Source organism: Neoarius graeffei, chromosome 13 (assembly GCF_027579695.1).
Source record: "Neoarius graeffei isolate fNeoGra1 chromosome 13, fNeoGra1.pri, whole genome shotgun sequence".
In the NCBI taxonomy this organism is placed as follows: domain Eukaryota; kingdom Metazoa; phylum Chordata; class Actinopteri; order Siluriformes; family Ariidae; genus Neoarius; species Neoarius graeffei.
Window position 1 is genome coordinate 11,327,024 of NC_083581.1, and position 16,673 is coordinate 11,343,696.

The 16,673-nt window shown below is 40.9% G+C and overlaps 1 protein-coding gene across 1 annotated transcript in view; it reads right to left on the bottom strand.

Annotated features, from left to right (window-relative positions):
* gpc6b (glypican 6b) overlaps positions 1-16,673 on the bottom strand; it is a 111,363-nt gene that overhangs the window by 35,654 nt on the left and 59,036 nt on the right. Inside the window, exon 4 of the mRNA XM_060936719.1 lies at positions 6,635-6,800. Coding sequence (XP_060792702.1) covers positions 6,635-6,800 — 166 coding nt within the window. The remainder of the gene's footprint in view (positions 1-6,634; positions 6,801-16,673) is intronic.

Here is a 16,673-nt window from a genome sequence, read left to right on the forward strand (position 1 = left end):
ATTGTTAAAGAACAAATACTGGCGGGAAAATGCTCAGCCTGTGCCCAAGCCAAAGTACCATGAGCTCCACCTGCCAGGAAATTACGTCCTCTCCCGGTACCTCCTGGTACCTGGTCACACATTGCCATTGATTTCATCACAGACCTGCCACCATCCCAAGGTAACACAGTTATCATGGTCATCATAGACAGATTCTCTAAGGCACTCAGACTCACCCTATTATACAGACTACCCACTGCTTTCCAAACTGCTGAACTCACCTTTCACCATGTTTTCTGTTATTTTGGTATTCCAGAAGACATTGTAAGTGACCAGGGTCCCCAATTCATCTCCAGACTGTGGTCCTGCTTCATGGAAAAATTAGGTATCTCTGTAAGCCTCACATCTGGTTACTAGCCTCAGTCCAACGGCCAGGTTGAGTGTGCCAATAAGGAGGTGGGATGCTTCCTGTGCATCTTCTGCATGTGGAACCAGGGGGATTGGGCACAATTTCTCCCATGGACCAAGTATGCACAAAACTCACTCAAGCACTCTGCCATGCAATTGACTCTATTCCAGTGCATACTTGGCTACCAACCCCCTGTTCCCATGGGACTACACACCCACCCAGGTACAAGCAGTTGATTCCTGGTTCAAGCAAAGCCAGCAGGTATGGGAGGAGGTACACCAGAGATTAGAATTTGTCAACTCAAAGTACAAACAGTATGCAGACAAACACAGAAGCAAAAACCCAGAAGACTGTCCAGGAGATTGGGTGTGGGTCTTGAAATAGCATCCAAACATGGCTGCTCCAGACTACAACACCCAAGAGTCACAGCGCCCTCTGCCACCTGAGTACTAACTGCACCTGTCTCTTATTCACCTGTAATCACCTCCCCTATTTAAGCTCAGCTCTCAGACACTGACATCGCAAAGTTATCATTTAGCGTCTACTGACCTAACGTTACTGAGCCATTTTACTTTCTGCCTAACTTCCAGTGTTCCGACCTTTGTTTACATTTTTCCCGACCATGTTTCTCTGTCTTGCTAATCAATCAACCCCAGCCCATTACCTAGACTATGATTCCTGCTTCCTGATTTGGCTCAGTCAGCTGTTAGCTTCTCCCACTCTCCCCTGCATTCATATGTGCCTGCATCCTGACAGTTGAAATTTCAGCACAGACACTGGAACGAAATGGCTGCCATACATAGAGACGCTGATTTAAGAAAAAAATTAAGTGGTCTCTTAATTTTTTCCAGGGCTGTATATATCTCTCTCACACACACACACACACACACACACACACATTATATATATGCATTTGCACAGTAATTAATCTATCTATCTATCTATCTATCTATCTATCTATCTATCTATCTATCTATCTATCTATCTATCTATCTATCTACAGTGGTGCTTGAAAGTTTGTGAACCCTTTAGAATTTTCTATATTTCTGCATAAATATGACCTAAAACATCATCAGATTTTCACACAAGTCCTAAAAGTAGATAAAGAGAACCCAGTTAAACAAATGGTCATTTGTTGGTCACTTGGTCATTTATTTATTGAGGAAAATGATCGAATATTACATATATGTGAGTGGCAAAAGTATGTGAACCTTTGCTTTCAGGATCTGGTGTGACCCCCTTGTGCAGCAATAAATGCAACTAAATGTTTCCGGTAACTGTTGATCAGTCCTGCACACCGGCTTGGAGGAATTTTAGTCCATTCCTCTGTACAGAACAGATTCAACTCTGGGATGTTGGTGGGTTTCCTCACATGAACCGCTCGCTTCAGGTCCTTCCACAACATTTCAATTGGATTAAGGTCAGGACTTTGACTTGGCCATTGCAAAACATTATCTTTATTCTTCTTTAACCATTCTTTGGTAGAATGACTTGTGTGCTTAGGGTCATTGTCTTGCTGCATGACCCACCTTCTCTTGAAATTCAGTTCATGGACAGATGTCCTGACATTTTCCTTTAGAATTCACTGGTATAATTCAGAATTCATTGTTCCATCAATGATGGCAAGCCGTCCTGGCACAGATGCAGCAAAACAGGCCCAAACCATGATACTAACACCACCATGGTTCACAGATGGGATAAAATTCTTATGTTGGAATGCAGTGTTTTCCTTTCTCCAAACATAACGCTTCTCATTTCAACCAAAAAGTTCTATTTTGGTCTCATCCATCCACAAAATATTTTTCCAATGGCCTTCTGATTTGTCCACCTGATCTTTAGCAAACTGTAGATGAGCAGCAATGTTCTTTTTGGAGAGCATTGGCTTTCTCCTTGGAACCCTGCCATGCACACTATTGTTGTTCAGTGTTCTCCTGATGGTGGACCCATGAGCATTAACATTAGCCAATGTGAGAGAGGCCTTCAATTGCTTAGAAGTTACCATGGGGTACTTTGTGACCTTGCCAACTATTACATGCCTTGCTCTTGGAGTGATCTTTGTTGGTCGACCACTCCTGGGGAGGGTAACAATGGTCTTGAAATTCCTCCATTTGTACACAATCTATCTGACTGTGGATTGGTGGAGTCCAAACTCTTTAGAGATTTTTTTAACCTTTTCCAGCCTGATGAGCATCAACAACGCTTTTTCTGAGGTCCTCAGAAATCTCTTTTGTTCTTGCCATGATACAATTCCACAAACATGTTGTGAAGATCAGACTTTGATAGATCCCTGTTCTTTAAATAAAACAGGGTGCCCACTCACACCTGATTGTCTTCCCATTGATTGAGAACACCTGACTCTCATTTCACCTTCAAATTAACTGCTAATCCTAGAGATTCACATACTTTTGCCACTCACAGATATGTAATATTGGTAGCCTAGTAAACTAGACCCACCCGCCTAGCGGCCAAAAATATTTTTGCCTAGTGAATGGGTCTAGCCTCGCACCATATAAACAAAAACACCCTGGGCATCAAATCGTGCCCGCCAATCACAATGCAAGGTTTTTGTTTGGATTCTTTGGGTGGGCTTTTGCAGGAGTGACGACAAAGCTGCGCGACGCTGGAGAAAGCACAGCAGGAAAGATGGCTACGGGCTAGTGAACAGCGCGCGTTTGACTCCGCTTTGGAATCAGTTTTAGAAGAATTAGACTTGGAGTTTTCGTTGAAACATGAGCAGGAAGAGGCTCTCCGCTCATTCCTTTTCAAGAAGGACGTTTTCGCTGTTTTGCCGACCGGCTATGGCAAAAGTCTGATCTACCAGCTAGCTCCGCTGGTAGCTAAAAGGATGGGGCTAGTTTGTGCAGTACGAAGAATTAATAAACAGCTTTGAAACATTACTTTTTGATTGTTTCTTATTTTCCTGTTATTTTAAATTTAAGGGAAATTATTTCACCAAACACCACTAAATAAAAACTCTCAAAAACAGTTTAAGCAAACCCTTGAAAACACTTGGGGGAAAAAAATGAGTGTATATGGTACAGACTCCAAACTTGTGGTCATTATCTCCAAACTTCTTAATATCTAGAACCTGTTTATTAATTAATACGCATTTTGAAAAATTATTTATTTCAAGGTCTCCCCCACTGCTTTCTGTAACTCTGACTACGTCACAGTCACTGTTGCGCTGATTGGTCAGAGTGTTGGCCTATACGCACAGAGACAGTTTGAAAGACAGCGGTTTGTTCCTCCTACCCCCTTCGGAAATGTCTACGGATCGAGGCCAGACTAAATATTCACATTTAATCTGGCTTGCCAGGCTATAATATTGGATCATTTTCCTCAATAAATAAATGACCAAGTATAATATTTTTGTCTCATTTGTTTAACTGGGTTCTCTTTATCTACTTTTAGGACTTGTGCGAAAATCTGATGATGTTTAAGGTCATATTTATACAGAAATATAAAAAATTCTAAAGGGTTCACAAACTTTCAAGCACCACTATCTATCTATCTATCTATCTATCTATCTATCTATCTATCTATCCTAGCACAGTGGTTAGCACTGTTGCCTTACAGCAAGAAAGTTCTGGGTTCAAACCTCATGGCCAATGGGGGGGGCCCTTTCTGTGTGGAGTTTGCATGCTCTCCCTGTGTCTGTGTGGGGTTTCCCCCACAGTCCAAAGACATGCAGTTAGGATAACTGGCTATTCTAAATTGCCCATAGGTGAGTGTGCAGAAAGGAACTGGCCCCCCTACTGCTGCAATTCTGGCCAAGTCAACCAAACATGGTTCACCTCAAGCCTGGATTGGGTTCGACAGGATGATAACTACACATATAGCACTGTGCAAAACTCTTAGGCACATGTAAAGAAATGCTGTTGACCAAAAATGGCATAAAATAATGAAATTAAATATTTCAATATTAAAAAGTACTATAAACAGCAGTAAGCCATAATAAATGAAACAAAGTCAATATTTGGTGTGAGATGACCCTTTGATTTAAAAACAATAGTAGTCTCAGGTACAATTAGTGCAGTTTTATAAGGAAATGAGCTGTAGGTTTTACTGAGCATCTTGCAGAACCAGCCAGTTCTTCTGGACACTTTGTCACACTTACTTCTTAATTTTGCAGCAAAACCCAGCAGCTTTCATTATGTTTTCTTTTTTAACCTGAAAAATGGTCTCTTATGCAATATGCCGCTCAGATACAAGCTTTTTTCTGTAACATTTAATTTTGTGCTGGAAAACGAACATTTGGAACGCTAAAATGTTTTTGTACTGATTCGATAATGTAGAAGTCATAAAATAGAAATCAATAAAGTTTGTATGAAAAATAGGGTGCCTAAGACTTTTGCACAGTACTGTACAGTACAGTATTTGGCTAGGTTTATAGCTGCCTGTTTGTTGGTATTTTTGTAAAGTATCTTTACAGAAACCATAAACAGCAGAGCTCAAAGAGGTCCAGTGGGGTATATTGCTGTGATGCATTAGCCTCGACTCCTGAAACATATCTAGATTTAAGAACTTTTTTCTTTTTTTTTCCCCACATGCCAAAATATGGTTGAAGAAGTACTAAGTGCATGACACGTAAATAATTTTGTGTCATTTCTGAAATGAGATCTCCACTTCCTTTTTGTATGACAGACATAAACTATGTATCTTTAGTGTAGTTTGTCTCTATCTGCCACTGTTCAGGAGTTATAAGGATGTGACATCATGTGATCTGGACGCGGAGGCACAGAGTTAAACAAGCTACTCATTTACTCAAGTATTTAAGAAGTTTTTGAGAAGAACACTCCCTCATTCATATTCCTAACTCTTCGACATTCTTAGTTTATCCCACTGCGGCATATTATGTTTTAATGTATGAAAATAATAATGTTTTTTTTTTTAAAAGAAAGAAACATTCCGAACAGATGGTTATCATATTACATTAATACATTTTTCGCATCGGTGGCTGCTCAAGGCCAGGGAGGATTTCCAGAATGGGTGTGTGACTTTTCTATCTGTATGTCTTTTTGTCTCACTCTTTTCTTCTCTCTCATCTTGCTCTTTGTCTCTCTCTTGTTGTATAATCACTTTTTTAACAAAAAAAAAATTCACTGAAGCATAATAACTGGGACAAAAGTTTTTATTCCTAAGACAACTTTCACTCACACCCCCCCACATGAATTAACTTTCACAGTGTAGAGGTGAATGAGGGCAAATCTTGAGGGTTTTTTGTCCCATACAGAAGGTCACTATCCTTGCTCATGTTCCCTGGTTTCCAATTTATTTTTGTAACATTAAATCCATCCAAACTGCCCGTAAAGCCACAAAAATGTTTGAGGAAATCCTTCTCTTCCTAGAAACGTGCATTTTATGCATATTTTGGGATTACGTTAACGCCACGAAACCAGCCAGTGCGTCATGTGGACAGGCTGGTCCTGTATGCAAAAATATTTTAACAATCAAGTTAAGACACAACCAAGACTACACTGGTTATTCTTCCTCCTTAAACATAATTCATAATGTCATTTCCTATGGAGAATTGTGGATTTTAAATCATATTTCGAATTTATTCTAACAAGCAAAGGAATCTGGTTGGCTGGTCAGTAGTTTACTAATATTCTGTTACCTCGTTGGCTAATTAGAGGTATACTGTATGTCTGAGATTAGTGTACAATATAAAAGAAAACACTCAGCTGACAGAGGACACATGGACACTAAACACACATGACACTGGTGACTCAGTGTGTACAAAGAGTAAAATAACCAGTATGTCCTAAGCTGGTCATAGAGAAAGTGAATATATATAAGTGGATTTTACATAGATATCATCTTTTGTTTCACATTAGCTCAGGCTAAAAGTGTGTGTGTGTGTGTGTGTGTGTGTGTGTGTGTGTGTGTGTGTGTGTGTGTGTGGTTAAGACTAACACAGCTGTAAGCCATTACCCTTGGCCTACAGCTGCTCCTCTGTCCACTTATTCACATTTATTTAACCTCCAAAATAAAATAAAACCAAACCACGGAGGTCACATAAACGCTCATTATAAATCCATTTAGGCTCCATTCAGCCAGTGGCCTATATTGTGAGTTGGGTGTGTGGTTTGGGACAACATCCTTGGTGTACTGGCTATGGCAAGACATTTGTACTGATGTTTTCATTTAGGCTAGCTGTTAGGAAACTAGTCAGGTTAGCTGTGCTGCTTTTAGTCAGAGAAGTGATGACGTACAGTGATTCTGGGTAAGCATGGAGATTCTTACCGATGTATCGCATCCAGTTGTCATCCATCCCAACTTGCTGCCTTAAACAGAGCTTCAGGACATGAAGGCAGTAATCTTTGCAGGGCTTCGTCATCGTCACTCCCTGGCAGTATGGGCAGTAAAGCATTTCAGTGATATTGCTTACACACTCCGCACTCATGTTAACCTGAGAGATAGGAAATTACACAAATCAATCGTTTTGACTCAGAAATCACTGAATAATTGATTTAAACAGTACTAACACTTTGTGCTCATAATAACCCACAGACTAAATGTACTATTAGCGAGTCTAAGTTTAAATACAGTTTTTTAAATGCAGCTCACTCACTCATGTTTAACAGCCTGAAGATTCTCCTAAACAGTAAAAATGAGTAGTCCAGGGAAGGGAGGCAGTAAAAACACTGTAAATATTCTCTATATTTTCATTATAGCTGTTTCACAAATCGCTTGTCTAACATCTTTCTTATAGAAACCAGAAATCATTTTGATGGGTGGTTTCTTATCAATAAATGTCAGGCTTTCTCTCTTTTTTCAGTTTCACATAACTATCCATCCATCCATTATCTACACTGTTTATCCATCAGGGTTGTGGTGGAAGCTGGAGCCAATCCCAGCTGACTTCAGGTGAGAGGCGGGGTTCACCCTGGGCAGGTCGCCAATCTATCACAGGGCTACACAGAGATGAACAACCATCACTCTCATATTCACACCTATGGGCGATTTAGAGTAGCCAGTTGACCGAATCCACATGACTTTGAGAGGAAATTGGAGCACCGGAGGAAACCCACTCTGGAACGAGGTGAACATGCAAACTCTACACTGAAAGAGCCCAGCTGGCTGTGAGGTTCGAACCCTGAACCTTCTTGCTGTACTCCCCTTTCACATAACTAGTTCAACATGATTTTTGAATCATATGTTCAAAACTGTATTTTTTGAAATACTTCAGAAACTGACTTAAATACTTTTAAAATTATTAACTGTTGAACATCCACAGTAGGGTGACCAGATGTCCCCGTTTTCCGGGGACAGTCCCTGTTTTTGGTGGCCTGTCCCTGGCTAGAGCTGTCCCCAGCAATGTCCCTAAAACAGAAAACAGAACAGAAAAAAAAACAGATGCCTCGCATACTATTTTGTGGATCACTTTAAGACAGGCTCTGGCCGATAGCAGAGATGTTCTGCAACACGTCTGGTGATAGCCTTTCCAGTATTTTGATTTGTGGAGCTGAGGAACAACTTTTTAGCAGAGCATCACTGGCATGTTTTGTTTTGTTGTTTTTTTTTGGGGGGGGGGGGGGAGGGGGCACCTGGCACACGCCTCCCCCCCCAAAAAAAATTAGTACATGGCTACTTGGAATTGTGACATGATTGTATTGCAGATACTGAGATGTGCCCGCCGCTTTTTAATTAATCGAAATAAAATCAAAATAAATCATTATGTGGGATTGAGCTGAAGAGTTTATGGTATAAATTTATATTTAATAGTAAGTTCGAGCATAGGTTTTTTCACTCATGACACAAATGCAGTGAAAATTAAGCTGGGTGAGTCCTGTTGGATTTTAACAGGGCGCGGGTACTTCATGCATTGACATCATAACATACTGTATTCCCGGACTGCACTGTAGACGACATGTAAAGGGTGTGCGCCATCCTTTTATGTTTATGGTATCATTAACACGCATGTTCACAAGCCAAAATGATAAGATGCTGCAGCAGGCTTACTGTGTACACACGTCTCGGCTGTCTGGCTACTACTTGTATTCATTAATAGGGCATCCCTGTACTTACTATACCCTGTGTGTGTACATGGTACACATGCCGTTTTGGGGGTGAGCTTTACTTTGATTTTTACGACAGTGGCTGCATAGGTCTGTGAGAGATTTTGATTTTTGCAATGGCTCTGAAGAAAATCTGCTTGAAATCCCCTGAGCCTTGGGAACTAAGACTTATTATAGGACTTGTTCACATGCAACTCACACAATCATTGTATTGTTATCTCAGTCTGTTAGACTCAGGAGCTCAGATTGCAGTTACTGAGTTTATATTATAGACATGCAACTCTTGCAGTCTTTGTTTATAGTTATCTTAGTATTAAGATCTGTCTTAAGTGGCCACTTGCATTCCTTCAGTTTTCCTGGGTATATTCACTGTCTTATATGTATACTGAACGTCTTGAGCAGGAGCTCAGATTGCAGTTGCTAAAATAGTAATAATTTATTGATATAAAGTGTTTTGTGGTCAGTGTACTACACTATAGAGTGTCATGTGGTGATGCATTATATGACAATGCAACTTTCATAAATATTACCATATATCAGTTGTAATTATATTCTACGCATACCGTATACCTGCAACTCTGACAATATCATTTTCAGTGACTAATAAAATGGTTTTGAAAGTTCCTACTTTTAAAACATATTTTTGATATGGTAATTTTCTTTAAGAGATTTCATTTACAACATGTCTTTGACAGCTCAAAATGCATCTCTGAGAATTTAAAAACTGCAGAGCTTCTGGGGGCCTCCGGCGGCCCCCAGACCCCCGGCCTTACTGGATTAACACCCCCCTTTCCCATTTTCCTGGATCCACCCCTGCACTAGAATCTTTGCCTAAGCTAAAGTCATTCATTCAGCTTTGACAGATTGTTTCATCTGCTCTTGGACAGGTGAAACATAGTCTTTTCTTGTAGGCCTAAGTGACATTGTTTGTAATCTATGTTATTTAGCCTTTAAATGTGTAAGCTACATTTTGCGATGTTGTACAGTATATGACATAATATTGCTTGTCATGCTGTATTGAGATGTAGCAGTTGACCTAACAAACCGTAGCTTACTGCGACCAATGCTAGCAGGAGAAAGCTCAGTGCAGCGCCAGTCAGTCAGCTGAAGTTGTTGCTAGATGTAGCATTGCTGTAACAGAAATCCAGCTGAGGTAAAATTGTAACAGTTCAACAGCATAAGCTAATTTACACACAAATTGGTGTGTTATCCTACAGAGTAGCTAGCTATGTAAAGCTACAGGCTTATGGGAATGTTACCAAAGTGTCAGTAATTTGTATAATTTGCTGTGATTTGTAGCAGACTACACATTTTTTATCAAGACTACTCATTTAGGCTAGGTTGTCAATTCAGCTATGGCTACAATTTAGGCTATGGGAGATAAGGAATCATTTGTATCCTCAACAATAATAATGTTACCATAGCTTGAAATTGCTTGGATTGAAGTAAACTGTTTATTTAAACTGTGTTGTGTGTTTTATATATTTTTAAATACATTGTCCATTACTTGTGGCATATATGGTAATTAATTTAATATAGTTACTTTCTTGGGTCTAAAACATCTATTTCAGCTAGCCTACAATTTAAGAGTCTATAAATCTAAACTATGTGCCCATACCAGAGGCACATTGTCTTTAATTGATGTCAACTTAAAGCAGTTGCAGAATAGGCCTACAGTGCACTCAGTGAGGAAAACCCCACTTTTTATGCAATGCATGATCAAAATACATGAAAACCAGAATTGTCCCCCCTTGTTATTACAAAGATGAAAACAGTAGATGTTTTAATGAAATTTTCACCACTGAACTGAGAATGTCCCTGGTTTTCTTCTCAGAAGTCTGGTCACCTTAATCCACAGCCATATTTATCAACTTTTAAGAGCATGAAAGATTCACACCAACATACTCCAACAAATGACACATAAAATTAACATTTTATAGTCATTTTCATAATTTAAAATTTAAAAAAAATCATAGAAGGGCGGCATGGTGGTGTAGTGGTTAGCGCTGTCGCCTCACAGCAAGAAGGTCCTGGGTTCGAGCCCCGGGGCCGGTGAGGGCCTTTCTGTGTGGAGTTTGCATGTTCTCCCCGTGTCCACGTGGGTTTCCTCCGGGTGCTCCGGTTTCCCCCACAGTCCAAAGACATGCAGGTTAGGTTAACTGGTGACTCTAAATTGACCATAGGTGTGAATGTGAGTGTGAATGGTTGTCTGTGTCTATGTGTCAGCCCTGTGATGACCTGGCGACTTGTCCAGGGTGTACCCCGCCTTTCGCCCATAGTCAGCTGGGATAGGCTCCAGCTTGCCTGCGACCCTGTAGAAGGATAAAGCGGCTAGAGATAATGAGATGAGAAAAAATCATAGAAAAGTAAGGACACCCTGGAAAAAGTAAGTTCACCTTTATACTGATCACACTTTCAAGTCTGTAAAATTAGACTCAGGTATTCTAGATTAGGTGCCATTGATTAGACATCATAGACATGCAGGTGGAACCCATCTTATTTAAACCTGACATCTTGGTCTGGGGGGCGGCACGGTGGTGTAGTGGTTAGCGCTGTCGCCTCACAGCAAGAAGGTCCTGGGTTCGAGCCCCGGGGCCAGCGAGGGCCTTTCTGTGTGGAGTTTGCATGTTCTCCCCGTGTCCGCGTGGGTTTCCTCCGGGTGCTCCGGTTTCCCCCACAGTCCAAAGACATGCAGGTTAGGTTAACTGGTGACTCTAAATTGACCGTAGGTGTGAATGTGAGTGTGAATGGTTGTCTGTGTCTATGTGTCAGCCCTGTGATGACCTGGCGACTTGTCCAGGGTGTACCCCGCCTTTCGCCCGTAGTCAGCTGGGATAGGCTCCAGCTTGCCTGCGACCCTGTAGAAGGATAAAGCGGCTAGAGATAATGAGATGAGATGAGATCTTGGTCTGGTGTGCTCTTTGCTATTGAAGTGTGTGGTGTCATCATGCTAAGATCTAAAGAACTCTCTAAGGACATCAGAAAAAAAAGGCTGTGGATGCCTATCACTCTGGCAAGGGATTTACAAAGGTCTCTAAATTATTAGAAATAAATCATTCCTCTGGAAGGAAAATCATCTACAAGTGGCATAGATTTTAAGCAACTTCCAGTTTGTCCAGGACTGGCAGCAAATTCAGCCTGAGAGCAGACTGTTTGATGCTAAAAGAAGTCTCCAAGTACCCCAAAATTTCATCACGCTATCTGCAGCTAACTCTTGCAACTGTTGGTGTGAAAGTGCATACATCTACAATCAGAAAGAGTGGACAAATTGGACCTGCATGGGAGGCATGCCAGGACAAGGGCTTCACTGTCCCAAAGGAACATTAAAGCAAGACTACAGTTTGCCAATGAACATATAAGCAAAGACCAGGCCTTTGGAATAATGTGCTGTGAACAGATGAATCAAAGGTAGAGTTGTTTGGCCACAGTAAGAGTGCACATATGGCACAGACCAAAGACGGCTTTTCAGAAGAAGAACCTCATACCAACTGTGAAGCTTGGTGGTGGAAATGTTATGGTTTGGGGTTGCTTCACTGCCTCAGGGACTGGGAAGCTTGCATTCATTGATTCAACTATGAATTCTGAATAATATCAAAGAGTGCTTGAAGAAAATCTGAGGCCATCTGTTCAGAGGTGGACCTTTCAACAAGATAATGATCCTACGCACATGTGCAACTCCACCAAGGAATGGCTCAAAAAGAAGTGTAAGATTATGGAATGGCCTCGTCCAGATTTGAACCCCAGTGACATTTTGTGGGGAGATTTGAAAAGAGTAGAACATCCAAGAAAACCTCAAACATCTTGCAACTGAAGGAATTTTGCATGGAAGAGCAGTCAAAAATTTCAGCAAGCTGATGTCAGAGACTGGTGGACATTTATACAAAACACCTACAAGAAGCTATTTCTGTTAAAGGGGCAACACCAGCTTCTGAAGCGAAGGGTGTTCTTACTTTCTCTACAGAAGAATATTACATTTATTGATATTTTTGTTGAATAAATGACTGAAAGAGCTAATTTTCTTAATTTTTTTCATCACCTTTATCTCTAGGCGCTGTATCAAAAGGGTGAAATGTTTGCTTGTTTAAATATTTTGAGAAAAGTCTACAATTTCCATGGGGTGTACTTATTTTTTCACATGACCATAGTGCTTTTAGCAAATGTATACTGTGGCTCAGGCTTGTAGTGCTCGAGTCCAGGACTATGACTCTGACTCATGCCCTAATTTTAAGGGCTCATGCCTTGACTTGGACTTGAGCACTGATGACTCGGACTTGTGCATTCGAACTCATACATTGGAGACAAGGACTCTGATTTTTTCTTTATTTTTTGTAACATGCCATAATAATTTGGCATAAGATGTTTATTTCTACATTCATTTTTATACTAATTTTGTGCAAGAGAATGCACATTCACCTGTTCATACATCATGTTCAGGAACAAACTAACATTAATGGCACTAAAATGCCTGGAAAGAATGCCCCTAGGACTGTCCACTTTGCTTATACAGACTTCTCGTGCAGTGGGAAAAAAAATGCACTGCTATGTGTTCCATATGTAGAAGAACTATCAAGAAGACAACCTCAAATTCAATCAGCATTTGGCAAGAATATACCCAGAGAAGTAAGTGACACGCTATGTTCATTGCTCTGTTGATAGCAGGGCTTGCTTGCTGACCAATGAACTAGCTAGTGTTAACCCTCTCTCATGTTATTTGCCCTGTTGATAGCAGGGCTTGCTGAGTGATGAATAAACTTTTTATCTGTAGCCTATTAACCCCTTGGCTGCCACCCATAATTAATTGTAATGTGCCAGGCATATAGGACAAAAATAGGTCAAAATTGGGATATTTTGATAATCTTTCTCTAACTTGTTCAGAACTTTATATTTTTAATATTTGCATAGAAAAAAAATCACAAAAAAACACTTGTAGAGTAAAAATAACTTTAGTAATCAAAAACAACTTCAAAAACATAAAAAAAACCAAGACAACGGGTCTTGTCAATGAAAACCTGTCCATAAACATGAATTACTAGTACTTGCAAACACAATGTACACCAAGGGTCCATGTATTCCAAGTAACTGGGTACCATTTTTATGATGGTCTTTGGTATGACCCGACCATGAATAGAACTTGCGATCGAGAGGCGGACAGGCTAACCACTAGGCCAACTTGCGGTTATGTGCCACTGTGAAGTAAAAGTAATGTGCCATGTAATGTACATAAAAGGAGGTGTTTATGATGAGTAGCGTACATCATAAGGCACAGCGGTAAAAGAGTTCGTCACATATGTGACTTGTCCAAGGGCATTGAAGGGGTTAACTAAAATGTGGCAGTCAAGCAGTAATGTTAGTCCAACACAGTAGAAGAGACAGTTTCACATAAAGGCTGCAACAGCCACCATCAAATGGTATGGTCGGAGTCTTGTTCTCGGACTCGACTCGGACCAATAGTGGACTCGACTTGGACTCAACTCGAAATTTTCTTTAATGACTTGGATTTGGGGCGGCACGGTGGTGTAGTGGTTAGCGCTGTCGCCTCACAGCAAGAAGGTCCTGGGTTCGAGCCCCGGGGCTGGCGAGGGCCTTTCTGTGTGGAGTTTGCATGTTCTCCCCGTGTCCGCGTGGGTTTCCTCCGGGTGCTCCGGTTTCCCCCACAGTCCAAAGACATGCAGGTTAGGTTAACTGGTGACTCTAAATTGACCGTAGGTGTGAATGTGAGTGTGAATGGTTGTCTGTGTCTATGTGTCAGCCCTGTGATGACCTGGCGACTTGTCCAGGGTGTACCCCGCCTTTCGCCCGTAGTCAGCTGGGATAGGCTCCAGCTTGCCTGCGACCCTGTAGAAGGATAAAGCGGCTAAAGATAATGAGATGAGATGAGAGACTTGGATTTGACTCAGACTTGAACACTGGGGACTTGAGACTGGACTCGGACTCGAGGTTTAGTGAATCAACTAGAACACTGCTTTGGCTCTAGCTTAGCTATTTTAAATGATGAGCAGTGTGTAGTTCCATTTGCAAAGTAGCTTCCCCAACACTAAACATCTCCTAAAAAAAAAAACCTTCACCATTTCAGCAATTATACATTTGACTTTCATAAATAACTACACAATTTTGACAATTTAGATGCAAGTTCCTGTGAATGAGTTGTTACTATAGAAACATATTCGATCTATATTTCGCTATTTCTGCATGGCAGCAGACTGTGCATCAGTACATGATAATGCTTTCCAAGTAGTTCTGTCTCTACACAAGGAATTTATTGAGTTCCAGCTGTTTATACGGGTCCAGGCAGGGATGGTGTCATGCCATCTGTGTCAGGGTCGACAGCAGCTTCTCATCCCTGCTACCATTTCTTCGACACACACTTTTGAGTGTCCTTTGTTGTTCCTTTTATTGTGGCCAAACAGTTTCATGATTTTGCATCGAATGTGAATTTCCGTTGTTACAAGATTTGTTAGTTTTCTGAAGTCATTAATGCTCTTGTGGTCTGTTAGTTTAAAGCCTGTCATAAGATGCATAGAATTTCTCCATGCAATACAGTCCATGCCGTATAGTACCACAGGTAGTATATAGACCTTGTGCATGTGATGTCATGGTCACGTGATTATCTGTTTACACCACCATATTGGGGATCACGCTTTCGCAAGTTTGTAAGTGATACCCGCTGTCGCGATGTCATCTTCTCAAGTCTGCCTCTTGACTTATGCTGAATCCCTGGATGTCACAGCAAAAAATCGCTATAGAGGTAAGATTGCTGTCTTAGGGGTCGACCCATATATCATTAGTAAGAGTAAAACCAAATCTGCGCTTGATTGTTCAAGTAATGAGCTGCCAGATGTAACTTGCCCCGATGTATATCACTATCTAATCAACACACCAGGGGGTTACAGTGGTCAGTCACTAAAAGCCTACAAGTCACTTGAAGCTTACAGATACAGTTAGGTCCATAAATATTTGGACAGAGACAACATTTTTCTAATTTTGGTTCTGTACATTACCACAATGAATTTTGAACAAAACAATTCAGATGCAGTTGAAGTTCAGACTTTCAGCTTTAATTCAGTGGGTTGAACAAAATGATTGCATAAAAATGTGAGGAACTAAAGCATTTTTTAAACACAATCCCTTAATTTCAGGGGCTCAAAAGTAATTGGACAAATTAAATAATTGTAAATAAAATGTTCATTTCTAATACTTGGTTGAAAACCCTTTGTTGGCAATGACTGCCTGAAGTCTTGAACTCATGGACATCACCAGACGCTGTGTTTCTTCCTTTTTAATGCTCTGCCAGGCCTTTACTGCAGCGGTTTTCAGTTGCTGTTTGTTTGTGGGCCTTTCTGTCTGAAGTTTAGTCTTTAACAAGTGAAATGCATGCTAAATTGGGTTGAGATCAGGTGACTGACTTGGCCATTCAAGAATATTCCACTTCTTTGCTTTAATAAACTCCTGGGTTGCTTTGGCTTTATGTTTTGGGTCATTGTCCATCTGTATTATGAAATGCCGACCAATCAGTTTGGCTGCATTTGAGCACACAGTATGTCTCTGAATACCTCAGAATTCATCCGGCTGCTTCTGTCCTGTGTCACATTATTAATAAACACTAGTGACCCAGTGCCACTGGCAGCCATGCATGCCCAAGCCATCACACTGCCTCCGCCGTGGTCTACAGATGATGTGGTATGCTTTGGATCATGAGCTGTACCACACCTTCGCCATACTTTTTTCTTTCCATCATTCTGGTAGAGGTTGATCTTGGTTTCATCTGTCCAAAGAATGTTCTTTCAGAACTGTGCTGGCTTTTTTAGATGTTTTTAGCAAAGTCCAATCTAGCCTTTTTATTCTTGAGGCTTATGAGTGGCTTGCACCGTGCAGTGAACCCTCTGTATTTACTTTCATGCAGCCTTCTCTTTATGGTAGATTTGGATATTGATACGCCTACCTTCTGTAGAGTGTTGTTCACTTGGTTGGCTGTTGTGAAGGGGTTTCTCTTCACCATGAAAATTATTCTGCGATCATCCACCACTGTTGTCTTCTGTGGGCGTCCAGGTCTTTTTGCACTGAGTTCACCAGTGCTTTCTTTCTTTCTCAGGATGTACCAAACTGTAGATTTTCCCACTCCTAATATTGTAGCAATTTCTCGGATGGGTTTTTTCTGTTTTCGCAGATTAAGGATGGCTTGTTTCACCTGCATGGAGAGCTCCTTTGACCGCATGTTTTTTTCACAGCAAAATCTTCCAAATGCAAGCACCACACCTCAAATCAAC